At 43.5% G+C, this 22,829-nt stretch overlaps 1 protein-coding gene across 1 annotated transcript in view; it reads left to right on the forward strand.

Moving 5' to 3' along the window:
* Positions 1-718: 718 nt before the first annotated feature.
* The window catches only part of LOC126412572 (myrosinase 1-like), a 199,498-nt gene continuing 177,387 nt past the window's right edge, over positions 719-22,829 (forward strand). Inside the window, exons 1-3 of the mRNA XM_050082217.1 lie at positions 719-881; positions 14,704-14,837; positions 21,050-21,184. Coding sequence (XP_049938174.1) covers positions 719-881; positions 14,704-14,837; positions 21,050-21,184 — 432 coding nt within the window. The remainder of the gene's footprint in view (positions 882-14,703; positions 14,838-21,049; positions 21,185-22,829) is intronic.

Consider the following 22,829-nt stretch of genomic DNA (forward strand, 5'->3'; position numbering starts at 1 on the left):
CGCTGTGAGCTTTGAAGCTGTGAGCTTTGAAGCAGTAACGTGGAAACGAAATGCACACCTAAGTGATTCATTCCAGTTTGTGTAAAAGCCCAGCGTCTAGTTACTCTTAAATCACACAAGAGCTCGATTATGACCTGTCATGTATGTCACTCATGCAGCAGACCTCACCTGCTTGTGTGACTTTTCGGTACTTGTAGCTGACATGCTAAAACCGAGAAATTACTGTCAATTATATGATTCATTCAACTTTTCACATCGTGTGACATTTACCGATACCGTGCTAGACTGAAAAAAACAAATAAATTGCCATGTTATTGTGGACTGACAGAGATTATGATGGATCTGTCTGACTTTGGCTTATCTGAAGATTATCTGAGCCGTGCCTTCGTTACGTATGCAAGCAGTTATCTACATCGTACTGTGACACACCCATTCTAAATAGCTTTAGAAAACGTATCAAAGTCTTAAGTACTTCTTAGCTTGTTACTTTGACGTGGGGTGCTGTTTTTCTCAACTGAGATGCTGAAAACATACTAGTGATCTACAGTAATAAATTTAAAACTTACGTTGGATCTTTCCCTTAAGATTTGCAACACAGGGATAAGCAGGGATATTTGTTAGGTCCTGGTCTCTGTTATCATTTGACCTCACGCATGTATATAAACAAGGGTGCTGGCGAGAACTGTTATCGCAGTCATCCAGGTGAAGAGACCTGAAGATGAGGCGAACTCTGGTGCCTGTGGTGGTGGCAACCCTGCTCTGCCTGGCGCAGGGGGTGCCTGTGAAGTCATCTGGCAGACCCGCCAACCAGTTCCCAGACGGTTTCTACCTGGGCGCCGCCACCGCTGCGTACCAGATAGAGGGCGCGTGGAACGAGGATGGTGAGTAGCTGCAATTGGAGCACGTATCGTGACGCCATGTCATGTCCATCGGTGTTGCCCCAGAATAAGTCACGTACCTGACTGCAGTTACTCATGAAATGCTGAACAGAGAGGTTGATTCCGTGAAGATTTTTCAAACTTTCAGGATTGATGAAGCGTAAATGTAGCAGTTTTAGGTTCAAAATTCAAATGGCTCTGAGCACTATGGGACTTAACATCTATGGTCATCAGTCAGCAGTTTTAGGTATGGGACGCTAGTCTGGAAACGACCGAGTGGAAAAGTACAAGCGAAAATCTACTCAAGTTCCATCTTAGCCTCACACAGTGCTTAAACTGAGGGTGACCCAACTTCCGAACTCTGATTATGACTTACAGAATTCTTGCTTAATACTGCCCAATACCTTTAATTTCCCCTGTTGATGGGTTAGCAATAGTGCACGTAATTTTATGTCAGAGATGGTACCATAACAATGAATTTCATTTACCTGTACAAACCCAGAAAGTTGCTGCATTTACAACAGTTGTTCAATATACCGTCCCCCAGCGTGCAGGTACGGAAGCTTCGCACAAAGTTCTGTTGTATACATTGTACTATCCACGGAATGGTTTGCACAGTGTCGCAGGTAATAGTAATTCTTGAGAATTGTTGCCAGGAGATCTTCTTCAGTCTTGTCTTTTACACAGGACTTCTCACATGTCCCCACGAGAAGGAATCTAATGGGGTGAGATCAGGCTTGTCCGCAACACAAAACATCCTCTGCATACCCATTTATCGGGTAATTTCTGATCAAAGTGTTCACAGACCCTCAATCCAAAGTGAGGTGGGGCTCCATCATGTTGTAACTGTTGTGACCAGGCGTGGCTGCTTTCGTTTGGCCACAGCTGTTGATTCTTTGATTGCTCAGTGAGGTTGCGCACCAAACTAGAACGCGTGAAATATTAGTTAACTTTATTACATAAATGAGTAAAAGATTTACTTGTATAGACACACTTCCTTACCACATTAGTACTGAATAATTCATGGATTAGCAAAGCATCACTTGATGCACTAACTAACATCCTGTTCTGTGTGTGTGTGTGAAATCTTATGGGACTTAACTGCTAAGGTCATCAGTCCCTAAGCTTACACACTACTTAACCTAAATTATCCTAAGGACAAACACAAACACCTACGCCCGAGGGAGGACTCGAACCTCCGCCGGAACCAGCCGCACAGTCCACGACTGCAGCGCCCCAGACCGCTCGGCTAATCCCGCGCGGCAACATCCTGTTCTCCTGCAGTGTAATGTATACCCTTGAAAAACATGTACGTCCAATTCAAACTTCACAAACATTGTGCTACTCGATGTTGATGACTGCTCAAGATGACATCTCGAAGTGGGGAGGCCTCTTGCTAGTGCGACACAATAGTGACCTTAGAACGAGGGAACTGCAGAGCTGATGGGGTAGGCACGGTCTTGAGGAATGCCTCCGACACATCTTTGCAGATTACAGAGAGCCCTAGCGAATGTCCGCGGTATCAATTTGCGTTGCCAAATTTGGTGCATCAACACGATCTCTGCACGATACCATAGAAATCACGTTCATTGACGAATAATAAGTGGAATACGTTCCAGAAACGAGGATAGTATGTTTCTGATAAACACTGTGTACACCGGTGCATTTCAGCATAGAGGAAGAAGAAATGGTCCTAATACGTAATCATTGACTATGTTTGCTGAAGCAATGATTGCTAATCTTTGCTGCTGCCTCTTCACAGCTCTAGCATGGGCGTTATCACTGGCCCAAACACGACTACTGCTACTATTTGGCAATCTGTCTGTGGTGAGTAAACAGTACACATATGGGGAAAAGAGGATCTGCTGTAAGCAGCTGCAAGAACCATTGGCTGAACGCAACACGCGGTAAGGACCTGTGCACTTAAGCACCCATCGAGATTGTCCAGCCTGCAATTTTAGCAGCAGTAATGCCGGTGTATGTATTACACTGTGAGAGATATAAGAACGAATTTCGCTTATAAATTTCAACTCGGTCTTTTCCAGACCAGGGTCCGTTAGCTCAGCTGATTCATTTGCCCTTCTCCATCATCGCTACGAGTTCTAAGGAACCACCCCATGTACAACCTTGGTGAACCTAAACATAATTAAGTTTACGATCAAAGTTTTAATTTGCCGTTCACAAATGTTCAATGTGGACTTCAATGGACGTAAGACAACATCCAGAGGACAGTCAAATTCATCCCACACTGTTGTGAGGATGTTCGGTGTTACACCATTCAGCGTTGTTGATATGTGGCATCGGAAATTAACCGTGTTGTTTGAAGGGGATGCACAGGGATGGAATCTTCCGCAAATCTCCTCAAAAAAGTCCAGATAACGTGAAGTCAGACGGCTTTGGAAGCTAATGGTGCAGCGCAAGATTCGTTCATTTCTTATCGTCGATCCCTAGTCGAGGCTGCTAATCGTGAAGAACTGCAAGTGCCGCTGTGGTGATTGTTAAAGTATTTCGCGTTATTATGTCGTGGTCGAATGTGTTTCTTGAAGAAAACCAACGTTTCATCTCCATCTGAAGCGGATATCTTCATGGGGTTGGAGGGAGGGGATTGTTGGGCTGTTGCAGCTCCCATGAATGTATGATTCGCGCCTTCGCTAGCTACTGACTGCATCAACAGTTCGTTTCCACGTGCTACTGCACAGAGGCGTGATATGTTTACGAAACTCGAGCGCGATTGGTGATCGACGGTCCGTTATTGCTATAGTCCTACAGTAGAAGACTGGTGCACGTCTTTTTCAGCATCGAAATACAGATACCATTCGCATTTACACTCTCCTATCCTGCATGTGTTGCTCATTTAGCACATAGGGAAGGACAGACATAGCAGTGATACGGTTCATCCACAGCCTGGAGGATGTTCGAACAGTGAATCTTCTCAGTGTACTAAGCGTGGAGTTTTTTTTTTTTTTTTTAAATACACTGACGGAATATAATTGAGTGCCTGACTGGGACTCGACAGCAAGTCCTTACTTAGAGGTCTGTTCGAATAACGTTACGTTTCAGTATAGTTTTCAGTTTCGTGGAAGTGTTACGTAAATAGTGCTATCATATTTCCGTATGGTAGGTCCTCTCTACCTCTGGCGGTATTCCTCCACTGAGAATTTCAGTGCTTTGCTAGAAGCTTTTCGGCCTTAATTAATTACGTTAAATCACGTTCTAAATAGCAGGGCGTTGACTTCAGAGTTTAGAAGAGATGGAAGAGGTATTGGAGGATTTATACATTCGGTCGAGTCGTGAGGATGTAAAAGGAGTTGCATGGTTGTTAGAACTGTATCAGCAAAGGTAGGACATTCGAGTCCCAGTCGGACAGATAGATTACCTGATCAGTATTATCTGCACGGCCCTACGTACCAGTAGATGTCACTAAAGGGGACACGTCGGTATAAGAGCAGGCGTGGAGTAGTGAGCCAGGGAGGCATTAACAGCAGATATCGTAGGCCAAGAAAGCTCATTGACTTCGAAAGTGGTCTAGTCACTGGATGTCTCCTGAGTAACAAATGTATCAGGGACATTCCAGTCTTAAAGCTGCCTAAGTCGGCTGTTGGTGATGTGAACTGTGAAGTGGAAACGCGAAGCGAACATCACAGCTAAACAAAGGCCAGGCAGGCCTCATATACTGACTGACGGGGACCGTCGAGCATTGCCGAGGAGCGTTGGGAGGAATCACTCACCGGTGAGTCCCAAAGAGCTAACAGCCAGCCCCAAGACTGCATAAGCAGTTAAAAATGATTGCCTGAGCAGCTCGTCGAAAGTCACACATTTCTATAATCAGTGATAAATGACGCTTGAGGTGCTCTAAAGAGCGACAACGCTAGGCAGTGGATGACTGTAGACTAGTGCTGTGGAAGGGTGTATCACACTATGCACTATGCACTATGCACGACTAGGCTTTGGTGAATGCTTCAACTACTCTACGTGCAACACTATGTGATCAAAAGTATCCGGACACACCAAAAACATACGTTTTTTCATATTAGGTGCATTGCGCTGCCATCTGCTGCCAAGTACCCCATATCAGCGACCTCAGTAGTCATTATCCATCGTGCGAGAGCAGAATGGGGCGCTCCGCGGAACTCACGGACTTCAAGCGTGCTCAGGTGATTGGGTGCCACTTGTGTCACACGCCTGTACGCGAGATTTCCACACTCCTAAACACCCCTAGGTCCACTGTTTCCGATGTGATAGTGAGGTGGAAACGAGAACGTACACGTACAGCACGAAAGTGTACAGGCCGACCTCTTCTGTTGATTGACAGAGGGAGCCGACATTTGAAGAGGGTCGTAATACCTAATAGGCAGACAATTATGCAGACCATCACACAGGAATTCCAAACTGCACCAGGATCCACTGCAAGTACTATGACAGTCAGGTGGGAGATGAGAAAAGTTGGATTTCATGGTCGAGCGGCTGCTCATCAGCCACATATCACGCCCCAAATGCCAAACGACGCCTCGCTTGGTGTAAGGAGCGTAAACATAGAACAGTGAAATAACGTTGTGTAGAGTGACAAAAAACGGTACACAATATGACGATCCGATGGCAGGGTGTGGATATGGCGAATGCCCAGTGAACGTCATCTGCCAGCGTGTGTAGTGCCAACAGTGAAATTCGGGGGCGGTGGTGTTATGGTGTAGTCGTGTTTTTCATGGAGGGGGCTTGTACCCCTTGTTGTTCTGCGTGGCACTATCCCAGCACAGGCCTACATCGATGTTTTAAGCACCTTCTTGCTTCCCACTGTTGAAGAACAATTGGGGAATGGCGATTTCGTCTTACGATCGAGCACCGGTTAATAATGCACGGACTGTGGCGGAGTGGTTACACGACAATAACATCCGTGTAATGGACTGGCCTGCACAGAGTCCTGACCTGAATCCTACAGAACACCTTTGGGATGTTTTTGAACGCCGACTTCGTGCCAGGCCTCACCGACCGGTATCGGTATCTCTCCTCAGTGCAGCACTCCGTGAAGAATGGGCTGCCGTTCCTCAAGAAACCTTCCAGCACCTGATTGAACGTATGCCTGCGAAAGTGGAAGCTGTCATCAAGGCAAAGGGGTGCCAACACCATACTGAATTCCAACATTACCGATAGAGGGCGCCACGAATTCGTAAGTCATTTTCGGCGATGCGTCCGGATACGTTTGATCACATAGAGTATCTTGTGTAGTTTCTATAGTGATGTACAAAATAGGTGGTGTTTCGGTTTTGGGATTGTTTGTCATAGTTACGATGTGCTTACCTTACTGCTTTTGTGCAAAGTCTAAATGTGGAAGGATATGAACACATTTTATGACACTCCATAGTGCGTACGGTAGAGGAACTATTCGGCGACGGTGACTGTTTATATGAGCATGACGACAATGCACGCAGTTATACAGCAGCGCCAGTGAGGCAATTATTTGTGGGCAGTAACATTCCTGAAATGGACTGGCCTGTCCAGATGAGTTAGAATATCACCTTCGCTCCAGACCCCAGCGTCCAACATCGCTACCTTGTTTGGCCATGGCTCTTGAGGAAGAATATACTGTCATTCCTTTGGAGCCTTTCAGACACTTCGTTGAAAGTGTCGCCAGCAAAGTTTACAGTAGAACAATACTGACAAGAGGTAACTATTATGGTGGACATTAATTGTTTCGGAAACTGAGCAAACCTCTTCATCCTGCTGGAAACAAGTGTCACTGGTCTTCACATCTAGCGTTCTATGGTTCCGCATATTCCCTCCCCTGCGATGTCATAGATCACAGGCGCCTTTCCAGATTTGCACTTTGAATTCAGAGCAAGTGAGGGGCCATAATTATATCCACCAGTATCAATGAAGGACACACAAAGATTCTCAATGCCCATCAACTTGATGTCTTGGTGATGATGATGTCCCAGTGCAGAAGCAGCATCCGGTGTGCTGTCCGGTTCTCTTGAGCTACTCAGTTAAATCTTCCATAGACAATTTGAAGAATTTCTTTTGTTTAAATGATGATGTACGACTGATTTTTCAAATACATGATTGTTGTTAATATTAATGAGGTGAGGCTGTAAAGAAAGTTAGCGATTGGAGAAAGGCTCTCTAACTATCGAATGAGAAGTCCTGTTTAAAGTTCAAGGATTTAATTAACAGGTTTAATTAAACGAAATGAATTAGCAGAGAAAGCTGCAAACCGCTTACAAAAGATGTAATAGATGTTCGACTACAAAGACATGCGATATAGTGTTTGTATACACCGATCACCCAGAACGTTGTTAGCACGAACCTACTGTGGATATAAAACAGTGCAGCCCACAGCAGCGGCAAATGACGAGGAATGACTGCTAGTCAGACACATGGACGTCGCATGCAGTGTCCATGCGTATGTACACTACTGGCCATTAAAATTGCTACACCAAGAAGAAATGCACATGATAAACGGGTATTCATTGGACAAATATATTATACTAGAACTGATATGTGATTACTTTTTCACGCAATTTGGGTACATAGATCCTGAGAAATCAGTACCCAGAACAACCACCTCTGGCTGCAATGACAGCCTTGATACGCCTGGGCATTGAGTCAAACAGAGCTTGGATAGCGTGTACAGGTACAGCTACCCATGCAGCCTCATCACGATACCACAGTTCATCAGGAGTAGTGACTAGCGTATTGTGACGAGCCAGTTGCTCGGCCACCATTGACCAGACGTTTTCAGTTGCTGATAAATCTGGAAAATGTGCTGGCCAGGGCAGCAGTCGAACATTTTCTGTATCCAGAAAGGCCCGTACGGACCTGCAACATGCGATCGTGCATTATCCTGCTGAAATGTAGGGTTTCGCAGGGATCGAATGAAGGGTAGAGCCACGGGTCGTAATACATCTGAAATGTAACGTCCACTGTTCAAATTGCCGTCAATGCGAACAAGAGGTGACCGAGACGCGTAACCAATGGCACCCCATAGGATCACACCGGGTGATAAGCCAGTATGACGATGACGAATACACGCTTCTAATGTGTGTTCACCGCGATGTCGCCAAACACGGATGCGACCATCATGATGCTGTAAACAGAACCTGGATTCACCCGAGAAAATGACATTTTGCCATTCGTGCACCCAGGTTCGTCGTTGAGTACACCATCGCAGGCGCTCCCGTCTGTGATGCAGTGTCAAGGGTAACCGCAGCCATAGTCTCCGAGCTGATGGTGCATGCTGCTGCAAACGTCATTGAACTGTTCGTGCAGATGGTTGTTGTCCTGCAAACGTCCCCATCTGTTGACTCAGGGATCGAGAGGTGGCTGCACGATCCAATACAGCCATGCGGATAAATTGCCTGTGATCTCGACTGCTAGTGATACGAGGCCGTTGGGATCCAGCACGGCATTCCGTATTACCCTCCTGAACCCACCGATTCCATATTCTGCTAACAGTCATTGGATCTCGACCAACGCGAGCAGCAACGTCGCGATACGATAAACCGCAATCCCGATAGGCTACAATCCGACCTCTATCAAAGTCGGAAACGTGATGGTACGCATTTCTCCTCCTTACACGAGGCATCACAACAACGTTACACAGGAAACGCCGGTCAAATGCTGTTTGTGTATGAGAAATCGGTTGGAAACTTTCCTGATATCAGCAAGTTGTAGGTGTCGCCACCGGCGCCAACCTTGTGTGAATGCTGTGAAAAGCTAATCATTTGCATATCACAGCATCTTCTTCCTGTCGGTTAAATTTCACGTCTGTAGCACGTCATCTTCGTGGTGTAGCAATTTCAATGGCCATTAGTGTAGAATGGGGAAGGTGCGCAATCTATCTGAGTTTGACAGAGGACAGAATGTGATGGTCCAGAGCCTCGGCACAAGCATCTCGGAAACTGATCGACTTCTCGGTTGTTCGAGGAGTGCTGTGGTGAGCGTCTTCAACACGTGTCCAAACCATGGTGAAACCTCTTTCGGACGTCATGGAGTTGGGCAGCCACACTTCATTGGAGATGTAGGACGTCGTAGGCTGGGCAGACTCGTAAGTCAGGACAGACGGGGAAAGTGGTAGAACTATCAGGCTTTAATGCTGGGCAGAGCACAAGTGTGTCTGAACATACAGTCCGCCGAGCACTGCTAATGACAGGCCTCTGCAGCCGACGACCCATGCGTGTGCCAACGTTAACAACATGACATCGACTGAAGTAGACACCAGACCATCGGCACTGGATGTTGGATCAGTGGCAGAGCGTTGCATGGTCTGATGAACCCCGATACCTTCTTCATCACACCGATGGGAGGGCGATTCCGAATCCATCGTCTTCCAGGGAATAGCTCCTTGACACCTGTACTGTGGGACTCAGACAAGCTGACACTGGCTCCATTATGCCTTGGTAACAATCATGTGAGCATACTGGGGTCCAGTGGAGCTCGTGCAAGGCACCATCATGGCCAAGGAGTGTCGTACACTGGTTGCAGCCAACGTACCACCCTTCAGACGAACATGTTCCCCGACGGCAGTGCCTTTCTTCAGTAAGATAATGCGCCAGGTAACAAGGCCTAGAGGGTGATGGAGTGATTCGAGAAACACAGTGACGAGTTCCAGTTGATGGGGTGGCCCCTCAAAACGAAAAGATCTGGGATGTGAATGAACGAGGCGTCAGAGCGTATCGCCACCTCCCCAGAATTTACGGGAAGAAGGTGACCTGTGTCTGCATATGTGGTGCCTACTGCCTCCAACGACCTATCAAGGCCTCATTGTTTCCATGCCACGATGCGTTGCCACTGTTATCCGTCCCAAAGGTGGTCATAACGTTCTGGTTGATGAGTGTAATTAACAATACTCTTGCAGCTAAAAAAACTTTATATACAGCACACCACAAAAATTACTCCTACACAGTCTGTCTGCTATGCTTTGAGCGCAGAGTTGCGGGCCATTAATATTTACACACTTCGTGAGCAAGTAAGATCTTATCCATGCGGCATTACCTACACCGAAGCGCTCGCACACCCGTTCACATCTCACGCTCGGCTCCCGAGCTATCACGGCCCGGATCACTTCGTTCGGCTGCCAATGTTGGAGCACAAATCACTTCATCTGCATTGCACCACAACACTACTGTTATCAAGAAAATGTAATGAAAATATTTTGAATATTGTACATCATCTCTTGCTATTGACGTTCGCTACATTTATTGTGAATCAAATCATAATCCATACATATTATAAGAAATCGATGTTTGTATGTGTGTGTATGTATGTTCTATATTTCCTACTACACCACTGGACCGATTTGAACCAAATTTTGTATACATATCCATTACTTCCAGGTAACAATTTCTGCGAGGATAAGAAGTACCTACCTGTGATAGTTCAGGAGATATGACGTCATTAACAAGAAGAACTGCCGCTTTGTAAATGATCTTCAAAAGTGTTAGTTCTTTGCTACCAACTCTATTCATAAAATATTTTGCAGACAGTATCCACGTATGCTGTGAATGTTGTATCATTGTATCATTGTATGACACATATACAAGGAGATATGACATCATAAACACTGAGATGTGTGAAAAACTACTGCATCATGCTTGACGTTCAGATTTATTACTTCTTTACTACCAACTCTATTCGCAACATATTTAGATGGCAGTATCCACAAGTGGCGCTGAACGTACCTACATGAATATATCCTTTGTGAGAGACACAGGTCAAGAGTTATGACGTGTCAGAAGCACTGGGATGTGAGAAAAACTCCGGGTCATATTTATTCCTTTCTACTGAGACAACCTTACAGTCGACCCAAGGAAATCCCTGACACCTCACACAGCTTTTGACAGCTTTGCCCTTTGAAGCGCAAATAGCTGTAGGCGAAAATGATAGCCGTCTATAGAGCTATCAAGAGGTGTTGTCGTAGAGACTTTCACAAAATGACTTTGTGGAGACGCGAAGCAGGTGCTACCAGCTCACATGAACCGTCTTGGATGATGGAGTCGTCGACTCACCTCGGAAGATGTTCTCCGTAGTTGAGAACGAAACGTCAGGGAGAAGAAGTTCTACAGATCGACCACGGCAACTTAGCCAGGAAGAGTTTACTGATAAAGACGCCGGCCGTGAAAGCCTACATGGAATGATTCGTCTTGGATTATGTTTCTTAATTTTGACACTTTACTTACTCATTTGTGCATTATGTATCTGTCTTTGTACGACTGTTTCATAATTTCAGATATGTCTTAACGAATACATGCAAATAAAAATTTGTCAGTATTTCACTACAAGCGCAACTCAATTTTTTGTTTTTGTTTCTAATAGATATTGGTAAAAGGAATACACAGGCAATGTTGCATTTGTCAGCTAGTTTCGATATAAAAGAACGTTAATGACTGAAAGTCGTCCATACCTCATTATCACTTACATGATATCAGCTAAAATCAACCTTTCTAATTACTGAGTGAAGTGTGAGACTAAACGCTATACCTCACAAGTTGAAGCTTGCTTAAAGGTGATAGGTGGACAGGACTCATATTAACATCCGATAATGGGTGTCCAGGTACTTTAGATTAGCTAGATAGAGACTAGACACTTGTACAGGGTGAGGCATAATGAAGAGCAATTTTTAAAAGGCGGTTAAGTAAAAACATTTTCTTAAAAATTTTTATTTGATTATGTTAAAATATATGGAAAAGCACTTTCTGCAGTAGTAAAACATCGGTTATTTTTTGAAGCCAACTCCGGTGAGATAGCGTCCGTTTAGACGCACACATTCATCCAGCTGGACGTTGAAGTGACTCACCGCATTGGGCAGCGTTGCCAGTGGGATTTGAACAACTTCCTGTCGGATCCGCTCTTTCAGGGTTTCAATCGTTCTAGGAGAGTTATTTTGGTAAACTTTGCTTCTCTGATAACCGCACAAGAAAAAGTCACATAGTGTGAGGTTCGGTGAACGAGAGGGCCATGCAAAAAAATGGTTCAAATGGCTCTGAGCACTATGGGACTTAACTGCTGTGGTCATCTGTCCCCGAGAACTCAGAACTACTTAAACCTAACTAACCTAAGGACATCACACACACCCATGCCCGAGGCAGGATTCGAACCTGCGACCGTAGCGGTCGCGCGGTTCCAGACTGTAGCGTCTAGAACCGCTTGGCCACCCCGGCCGGCAGAGGGCCATGTAATATCCCCATTTATCGTAATCACATGATTTGGAAACAAACGCTTGACAGTGTTCATGCTTACTCGAGCAATGTGGGAGGTTGCTCCATGCTGCTGGAAAAACGTCTCATCGTGCACTTCGTAGATTGCAAGTTATGGAGTGAAAAAGTTTTACAAAATGTCTGCGTATCTCTGCGAAGTCACGGTTACAGCATTACCAAGGTCAAAAAGTATGGCCCTGTGATCCCCAATGAAGACATGCCGCACCACACAGTAACTCTTGCGGAGTGCAATGGCTGCTGATGCAGTTCTGTAGCATTAAGGTCACTCCAAAATCGAAAGTTCTGCTTCCTCACATAATCGGAGAGATGGACGTGAGCTTCGTGACTCATCCACAAATGGAGTCCTCGTCTTGATTAATCATGTCCAAAAATTCTAAGCAGAACCGGCTTCTGCTCACATAATCTGTTTGCTTAAGGGCCTCAACCATTTGGATTTTCCAAGGGTGAAAGGGAAATTCTTGGTGTGAAATTCTTCTTACCGTTCTGTTAGAAATCCCAAGTGTAGTGCTGCGCCGGCGAGCTGAGCGACGAGGGCTTCTCTCGATGGCAACTCTCACACGTTCGATGTCTTCAGGTGTTCGCACAGTCTTTGGTCTCCCAGTTTTCTTCTTTGTCGTTGACGCCGTCTCCTCAAAGTTCTCAACCCACATTTAAATAGCACGGGCAGATGGTAGCGGCCTATTCCGATTAGCGTTGAAGTGGTCGCGGCACGCACGACGTGCTAGCTACGAGCTACCGTTTTGATAAAATGCTTTGACAGCGTACGCACGATGCTGTGGGGTCCAGCGCTTCGTTATGACTAAATGCTATTTCTCCCCAAACGTAACTGACGCTATCCCCTCTACCTCTCTCCGAAGAGGCTTGATTCGCGCGCTTTTTAAAACGCTCGATATTATGCCTCACCCTGTACATGTACACTAATGGCCATTAAAATTGCTACACCAAGAAGAAATGCAGATCATAAACGGGTATTTATTGGACAAATATATTATATTAAAACTGACATGTGATTACATTTTCAGGCAATTTGGGTGCATAGATAATGAGAAATCAATACCCAGAACAACCACCTCTGGCCGTAATAACGACCCTGATACGCATGGGCATTAATTCAAAGAGAGCTTGGATGGGGTGTACAGGTACAGCTGCCCACGCAGCTTCAACACGACACCACAGTTCAACAAGAATAGTGACTGACGTATTGTGACGAGCCAGTTGCTCGGCCGCCATTGACCAGACGTTTCAATTGGTGAGAGATCAGGAGAATGTGCTGGCCAGGGCAGCAGTCGAACACTATATGTATCCAGAAAGGCCCGTACGGGACCTGAAACATACGGTCGTGCGTTATCCTGCTGAAATGTAGGGTTTCGCAGGGATCGAATGAAGGGCAGATCCACGGGTCGTAACACATCTGAAATGTAACGTCCACTGTTCAAAGTGCCGTCAGTGCGAACAAGAGGTGACCGAGACTTGTAACCAGTGGCACCCCATACCATCACGCCGGGTGATAAGCCAGTATGGCGATGACGAATACACGCTTGCAATGTGCGTTCACCGAGATGTCTTCAAACACGGATGGAACCACCATGATGCTGTAAACAGAACCTGGATTCATCCGAGAAAATGATGTTTTCCTATTCGTGCTCCCAGGTTCGTCGTTGAGTATACCATCGCCGGCGCTCCTGTCTGTGATGCAGCGTCATGGGTAACCGCAGCCACGGTCTCCGAGCTGATAGTCCATGCTGCCGCAAACGTCGTCGGACTATTCGTGCAGATGGTTGTTGTCTTGCAAACGTCCCCATCTGTTGACTTGGCGATCGAGACGTGGCTGCACGATCCGTTATAGTCATGTGGATAAGATGCCTGTCATCTCGACTGCTAGTGATACGAGGCCGTTGGGATCCAACACGGCGTTCCGTATTACCCTCCTGAAACCACCGATTCCATATTCTGCTATCAGTCATTGGATCTTGACCAACGCGAGCAGCAATGTCGTGTTACGATAAACCGCAATCGCCATAGGCTACAATCCGACCTTTACCAAAGTCGGAAACGTGATGGTATGCATTTCTCCTCCTTACACGAGGCATCACACCAACGTTTCACCAGGCAATGCCGGTCAACTGCTGTTTGTGTATGAGAGATCGGTTGGAAACTTTCCTCATGTCAGCACGTTGTAGGTGTCGCCACCATCGCCAACCTTCTGTGAATGCTCTGAAAAACTAATAATTTGCATATCACACCATCGTCTTCCTGTCGGTTAAATTTCGCGTCATCTTCGTGGTGTAGTAATTTTAATGGCCAGTAGGGTAATTTTTTGGGGAGATGCTGAAAAGACAATGTCGCATGTAAAGGCAGTATACAGTGATGATGCTACTGTCGTAATGACGGTGATGCGTCCTTGGGCTATGGTGTCTTCTCCATTGTGCCCTAAATCATGCTTAGATGTACGAGTAGAGAAATGGTAATTAGGGGATTGGGTCTGTGGATAAAGTAAAGTCCGAGGGAGATGGTGGACGTCTCTCAAGAATGTAGTAAATGTATGGACGAATTTATGTGCTTTTTTGAGGGGGGAGGGATGCTGGTTGGATGACGGTAGACATGTTGTGTTTCAGGTAAGGGAGAGAGCATCTGGGACCACATGCTGCACACAAAGCCCAACGCGACGTCAGACGGGCAGAACGGTGACGTGGCGGCCGACTCGTACCACAAGTACAAGGAGGACGTGCAGCTGCTCGTCGGAATCAACGTGAGTACCGAGGCTGGCAACACCTCTGACTGGTCAACATGTGGCACCTAACTCATGTTCGATGACAGGTGGTTTGCGACGGGCCTTTGATGGGACGTTGCATAACCAAACATTTCTCAGAACTACGAAACATAACACATACATAGCTCTGTTAGCTGATATCGTCTCGTTGCTGTTTCCTGTTTCTGATCTTCTCCTCGACTACAGGGAAAAAAGAAATTCGACAATTGTTCTCAGTTCTAGTTTATTGCACGTGTTCAGTTATAAAATGTGTAAAAAAACGATGTAGACATACTTGGACGGGTTGCAGAACGCGTCTTGACGGTTAATTTCGGATTGTAGCCCACGCAGCGTCCAAAGTGCGGGGGCGAAAGTCTGCTGGTAGACCATTCCTCCTGCAGCAAATTGTAAGGAATACTGCTATCTTTGATGTTCTAATGCATCTTTATTGCAGTCCTAACTTATAGCTGTCTTCTGGAACTTTCAAAGATGAGCCTACCCTTTCTCTGAGGAGATACTATTGCTTTGCTATTCTATGGAAACAATGCGCCGACGCTATTGGACACGCGCCATCTTTGTGTGTGCAAGAAAGTGGTTGTTGGGCTTCCGTATGGAGCACTCGAGCGCATTAGCACCTCGGATACACAGTGTGAAAATACTGATGGAAAGTACAGTTAAGAGTTGAAAGTGTTACGTCACTTCATAGGAGAAAAGTGTTTGAATAATTCAGTTAGTTCGGGGAAAGGCGCGCGGTATTAGTAATGAGCTTTGTGTTCGAAACAGTTTCGTGTTATGAATCAATAATTTTCGTAGAGGATCATATTGACACTAATACATAAATGAAAAGTCTTCCAATATCAGTGATTATTTATTTAATTAACGTGGAGACGCAAATGTAGCAATGGCTACTTCAAAATGAATGTGAAACGAGCGTAGCTGTTAACACGAGACTGGATGAGTTTAGGCTTTGTAAGGGGCAAAATTCTAATATTTTAAAAGTATAAGAGAGACGTGCTCGTATTAGGCAAATGGTCAGGTTTATTTCGCAACAAAGCGTGATCTCTATGTAAAGCCCGGGTACTAGAAACCGATGGTCCGATAGCTGCAAAACTTAGTATACTATAAATAATAAGACATTAGGAGCCTTACAAGTTTGTTTGCACGGGGGGCGGACGATATTTAGTTGCAATTGTTACAACAAAGCTTTTACTAAGTAGCACCTACTAAGCAAATAATGCGCTTCACACTTCGCCCTGTTAAATATTTGAAAGGACGGGACTGACCACCGGAAAAACCGTAATTTCGCCTTGTACCTTGTTTCTCGTTAACAATGAGAAAACTGAAAATTAATTAGGAAGCACTCCTTAACGTTGCTTCTGCAAACTTATGTTTATTTGCTCACGATCCGATTGTTAGCTTCTTAGGCCAACGTCAGGAGACAAAGTCACAAACGCAGATAAAATGACGTGCAGCTTACACATATTTATCTGTAGAAAAGATGAAAAAATGATAACATGCTGAGTGTTTACGTAGGAAGGTATTATATTTTTTATTTCGTGCAAGAATGGATGCATTAATTGTTTGAGGATTAGTATGCCATGTCCAACTAGGTGAATAGAGGGCGGGTGCCCATCTCCCCCTTCAGTTACACTATTTGCAAATTTGCGAACATTTGCAAACGTTCACAGATTTTTACATGGATGACGAAGGCAGTTGGGGTACACAAATTCCGTCGCGACGGATAAAGGGGTGGTGACAGGAAGGAAATCTGGCCAAACATTTACAATCCCTAATCCGTTAATTAACATGCCGACTCCATTAAAATAAGCGACAATGGCAAAGGACTAAGATCGACATCATTTTAACTGACGTTCGTTCCAAATAATTATGAGTCTATTTCGTACTTCATCAGAATAGAGTCACGGTTGCCTAATTTTCTGAAGTCGATAAAGATTTAGATGTAAACAAGAATGGGAGCAATTTAGATTGCGGATTTGATTCTTTAAGGGGGGGGGGGGGGGGGGGTAGGACGTCAAATGGGCAGCACAGGACATTATAATTTTCACTATCTATACTTTTATAAATAAATTCATAAAACTTTGTCAGCACGACCAAAAAGGATTCAAGATTCACACTCATAGCAGTGGAAGTTCAAAAACATAAGAAAATAATTTTTTTTCCTTATGAAATTTAATCGTTTTTTCACTTACTATTGGCTGCATTTGTTGTTATAGGTACACTTCTCCTCATAAGTAAGAGAGATTCTTCGATTAATTTTGCACAACATACAAAGCATACTTACAGGTGTATGTATCTTTTGAATTTATTTAATGTATGAAAATATGAATGAACTGTTACATTTTAAACTTCATGTTTAGAAAAAAACTCAAATTTTATAGTTAATTATCTCAATTTTTATTACAGTTTTTAATAGATTTGGAAAATTCTTGAGTTTCATACACCTTAAGTATGGTTTGTAGCTGTGCCAAATTCATCGAAGAATCTCTCTTACTTAGGAAAAAAAAATACCTATAGCAACAGATGCAGCCAATAGTAAGTGAAAAAAATGATGAAACTTCACATGTAAAAACAATTATTTTGTTATGTTTTTGAATTTCCACTGCTATGAGTGTGAATCCCGAATCCTTTCTGGTCATGCTGATGAAGTTTTATGAATTTATTTGTAAAAGTACAGACAGTGGAAATTAAAATGTCCTATGGTGCCTCTCCTGCTCTAAGTCGACCCGTCTGACGTCCCACCCCCTCTTAATCAATCAGAGAACACTATGGAGCGCATACTAGGCACCGTGTTCAACACGTGTCGCTGTCTGTTGTTACGTGTTCGCAGTCTCAAAAAAAAAAAAAAAAAAAAAAATTAATTATGAAAAACTACGCACGTTACTCATTGGAAGCGTTAAACACTTCACTAAATAACTGAAATGAAAGAGGAAACACGGTGGTTGGTTTAAAACAGTAGTCACTAAATTTGTAAAGCTTCTGAGCTATCGTACCAGTGAGATACCAAAACAATGTAGGACGGAAATAAGAACTTTTTCAATAAAATCATTCGTTTTTTTATTGTGTACAACGTTACATTTTCTGGTAAAATATGAAATGAGTTACAATTAAATCTTATTTTTGAAACTCTCAAATAATGAACTGCAGCTCCTAAAAATGGAGTATTGATTAATTCACCATCTTCGCATTGTTTCTTGCTCTAGGCAATAATTTTTGAAACTTGAAATAGTGCCTCAGTTGCTGCTTTATTCTTGTGCAATGGTTTTGAAAAGTTTGACTGTTGATTGTAGTATTGATTAATTCACCTTCTTCCCATTGTTTCTTACTCTAGGCAATAATTTTTGAAACTCGAAATAGTGTCTCAGTTGCTGCTTTATTCTTGTGCAATGGTTTTGAAAAGTTTGACTGTTGAGCATTAAGATTGCCTTACCTCTTCCTTTCTTGGGGCAGAATCCAGCAAAAAAACCTTTTAAATCCTTGAGTCAACTGATTTGAAGTGCGTTCGACGTTCCCTTTCATCGCAACCGATACAGTTGCATACTGCATTAAACACACACACACACACACGTCTGTTCTTTACCTGGGTAAAGAAGCAATAGATTTCCCATTTCGAATTCCAATGAGCAGTTTTTTGCGCCTTGTGTACATGCTGCCGTTAGAATGTACCTAGCTTAGTACCAATGTGTAATTCAAACTATCCATGTTAGAAACATCTGATATTCACTTGAAAATACAATGTAAGCAACCTCAAGCGTGTACATTGAACTGTGAGGCTGACAATATAGTATTCCTGACAATAATACAGTATTCCTGACAATGGAAACTGCGCCTGAGAATCATGCAGCTGTTGCCGTTAGCGCGGTCTGATCTAAATGGAGCGATCCAGGTTAGCCAACCTGAACGTTATTGGGATCTATCGAAAAAGTACTGTGAGCTACTAGGAGTTCAAGATTCCCACTTTGGAGATTACTGATTTAAAGGAAACAGTCGCGAAAGAAAAGTTGGTTAAAATGCGAAACTCAAGAACGTGAATTATCGAAAAGAATACATAAACGTTATTCAAACGACTAAGTGGAAAGGAAAAAATGTACAAGCGCGACTGATATTTGTAAACATCACAAAAACATCAGCTAAGCACATGTGGTAGCAATCAAAAACACTCATTGTACCATGCAACAAGTTAAAAATCGCAAGATGACAAAAATAACTTAATAAGACTCTTTGGACAAAGTTCACTGGAGGCAGACTAGGAAATCCTTAGCAGCACATGCATAGCCTCACATCTTCACACCCTGAATTCCCAGCATCCATGCTTTGAAGCCAGCACCGCCATGTTGGTACCACAAAACGTTACCAGACCACAGATTACGACTGCTTCTATAAGTTCTGTCGTGTGCGCGCAACAGTTGTTTTAAATAGCAAATGTTACAGTGCTTTCGTGAATAACATTCTGGTCCCAAATGCACACTTAATCAGTAATATGACGTATTTCGTGCCATTAAAGTACTTTCTTTTTGTTATATGTTTCGAATAACCAACAAGAGAATTATGTGATGTGAAAAGACTGCTTTTGTAAACCTGCATTTTTATTAACATGGACGGACGAAACTGGTACTCCGTCTATGTCCTCTTCCTGTGAACTCTTAAAATATGTTTTGCTTTGTTTGGGCAGTTTCCAATCTTTGCTTCACACAGCGGTCACCCAGAGAACTTTTCGAGTTGGTCTGATGGAAATATAAGGTCAAATGGCAGAAATAAAACCACTACAATAAACCAGAAGAGCACAACCAAAATTCTTTTATCTAAAGGAAAATATCTCTTGAACGAGCCCACATACGAATGAAATGTGATTCCGTTGTAATTTAGCCTATAATTAGAATGATAAGTACACCTGTAAAAGGTGCTATGAGGAGTTTATGATAAAAACACTTCTGCGAGAGACTAATATTTGCAGCAGCTAACATAGAGGACGTCGGCTTCAAGTTTGGGATGTCATTACAGTTCCTCTTATTTTACATCTATACCTACTCAACTTAAAACTTTCGACTTCTCCATAAAGGTGTAGCCCCAGCTTCTAGTGGAAGTGTTATGTTGAAAAATACCAGCTTGCATCGTTTTCAGATAAACTAGTCGTTCTGTTTACAATATAAAGTGTATAGAAATCACATTTCATTCATAAGTGGAGTCTTTCAAGCGATATTTTCTTTTATGTACTTGAATTTTGGTCCCGCTTTTTTGTTTTACTGTAGTGGTTTCATTTCTGTAATTCGAAATTAGATATTTTGTCAGTACAACTAAAAGAGCGCTCTTAGTGAACGCTGTCAGAAGGAAATTCAGCAAACCGTCCAGACATAGCGAAATACATTCTCAGCACTTTCAGAAGAGGACGTAAACGGAACATCAGTTTAGTGATTCCGTATTAAAGCAAATGTTGGATTGTGAAAGCAGCCTTTCTATTTCACACAATTCGCTTCTTTTTTATTTGGAACATGCAACAAAAGAAACTGATATTAACGAGGAGAAATGCGTCATATAACAGTATCTAATATGCCTTTAAGACCAGAAAAATGTCAGAAAATGCTTTCCTATTCTGTATTATTCACGAAGGCAATGTAATATTTACTATTTAAAACAACTGTTACGTGAACGCGACAGAAATTGAGAATAATAAGCAAATGTAAACAGTAGTCTCTAATGTTTAGGGCTACTGATATGGCGACATCGGTTTCAAAGCAACGTACAGAGTAAGTCCGTAGCTCCACGTCTCCGTATTACGGGAATACCTCCACGGGCTTCTGTGGACTACGACCTCTATGCTTACCCACCGAACCAAAGATCTTCCGGTTTCAAGCCCAGTGCAAAGTGACAGCAATTGAAGGCCATTAACTGCTGCTTATTATGGGCATAACAGGATGGAATAAACAAGCCATCTGCTTATAGATATCGATCATTTCTTCTATTGGTACAAACTTCAAGAAACAGCTGGAGGATTAATCTTTCATCTAATGAAACGAGTCACCCCAGATTTTGGAAGGCGCGTTTCAATCCTATCAAGTGATAGTGTAATTATGGAGAACACCATATAAGTGCACTTTCATCATTTCCTGCTTCACACCTTTGTCTCTTTTGCTTCACTTAAGCTCGCCTGCATTTAACTCATTGCTTATGCAGCTGTGATTTCTCTGTACCTGCAGGCGAACGTGTACCGGTTCTCTCTGAGCTGGCCTCGCATCCTCCCCACTGGAGACACGGACAACATCAACCAGGCGGGTATCGACTACTACAACAACCTCATCAACGAGCTGCTGGCCAACGGGATCGAACCTATGGTGAGTACGCTACCAGATACAGACCGGTGAACACCACTTTGTAAACTCATGTGATAACGTACGTAAATTACAGTATGTCTCGTACTCTCACCCCTTCATCTGACAGCACGTAATCAGGAGGCATAACCTGCCTTTTTCATTCAGGGGATCCCAAAGAAAAGTCCATGGTGAGTACTACACTCCGGCGACCACTGTTTTTCAAACTCAAATGGTGATGACATGACGTCTGCGTCGATCTATCGCCTCCTCATCTGACAAACTCTAATCAGCAGATATCAACAGCGCACTGTTTCAAGAGCTTGGTGTCAGATCACTGCTACATTCTTTTGTCTGTCACCGAGTCTAAAAAGAAAAATTGAAAAGATTCGTAACTGCACGTTGTTGCCGAAGACCTCCGCATTTGTTAATTATATTAAAGAAATAAAACAACCAGCAATTTCTTGTGTATGGGTATGCGTGATGCGGATGCCTTGTGCTAGATAACAGTTTTGTTTATCTAATGCAGTTAGTCAGGGTGATATTTTGTTTATTTTTAACATTTGTATATTTTGTTTATCTACTACACTTCGCGAGCTGTGTACTAGATAAAAAAATTGTTATTTATATTTACAATATACAACTAACGATGTGTACCAGATAAACAAAAATTGTTACAATCTGCAAGAAGTGGGAACCAGATGGCTTCTCGGATTAAAGGACTCCTCAATATGGAGCTAGTCCAAACTTACAAACATAACCTTTCTATATGGACCGATAACTGTTCAGACAAGATGAAGAATAGGGTGATCCAGTTCTTATTCGTTTATCTTGTCGCTAATGGTGCCTTTAAGGTCGTCGGACACGTTTCTATTGTCTGGAAACAGCTTCCCTGCATCAGGTAACGATTACGCTGCGGTCGCGAAACGTGCAGAATGTTGAAAAATACCTTAACTACTCTTGGGGCATCTTGATCTCAGAAGGTTATAGATATGGTAGGACAAAGCTTTTTCGTTTCTGATACTAGTTCTAGAACTATGCTTCCGCCATTTTTTCTCAAAGTTCGAGCCTTTATTGTAAAAAAGCGAAACGAAGTAACAGTTCATAGCTTTCTACCATGTTTCGAGCAGCTTACGAATCCAGCTGCGGAGGAACTGGGCATTTCTTCAGGAGATCCATTAATAGATAAAGTTTTGCAGTTGTTCACATGACAGAGTACTGGTCAGCCCATTGACTGAAATAGGACGTAGCGAGGGGAAGCAATGTCTGGAGAATAATGTGGGTCGGTTAGATCTTCCATTTCAACGTTTCCAAGTATATTTTGCGACATGGGGTCGAGCATTGTCATGCTGAAAAATAACCTTTTAATACCTATCGCTGTACTGCGGCCGTTAGGTTTTCAGTGTTCGGCTCAAACGCTTTCGATAAAGACCTCCTGCGATTTCTCCTGCGATTCTTTCCGTCAGTTGGAGTAGTTTCGAGAACCCTCTCTCTTCCAGTGCCATGTCGGTATACGACGTCAAATTCACCGTTACTGCAGCTTTGAAACCATTCTCTGCATGTTCTTTGACAAACAAGTGCCTCACCATCGGTCTTGGCCAGCATTTTATGAGCGTCAGCCACAGATTTCGACATGATAAAGCAGAGAATTAAAAATGACGAGTACTGA

The sequence above is a fragment of the Schistocerca serialis genome, chromosome 7 (genome assembly GCF_023864345.2).
Source record: "Schistocerca serialis cubense isolate TAMUIC-IGC-003099 chromosome 7, iqSchSeri2.2, whole genome shotgun sequence".
Taxonomy (NCBI): domain Eukaryota; kingdom Metazoa; phylum Arthropoda; class Insecta; order Orthoptera; family Acrididae; genus Schistocerca; species Schistocerca serialis.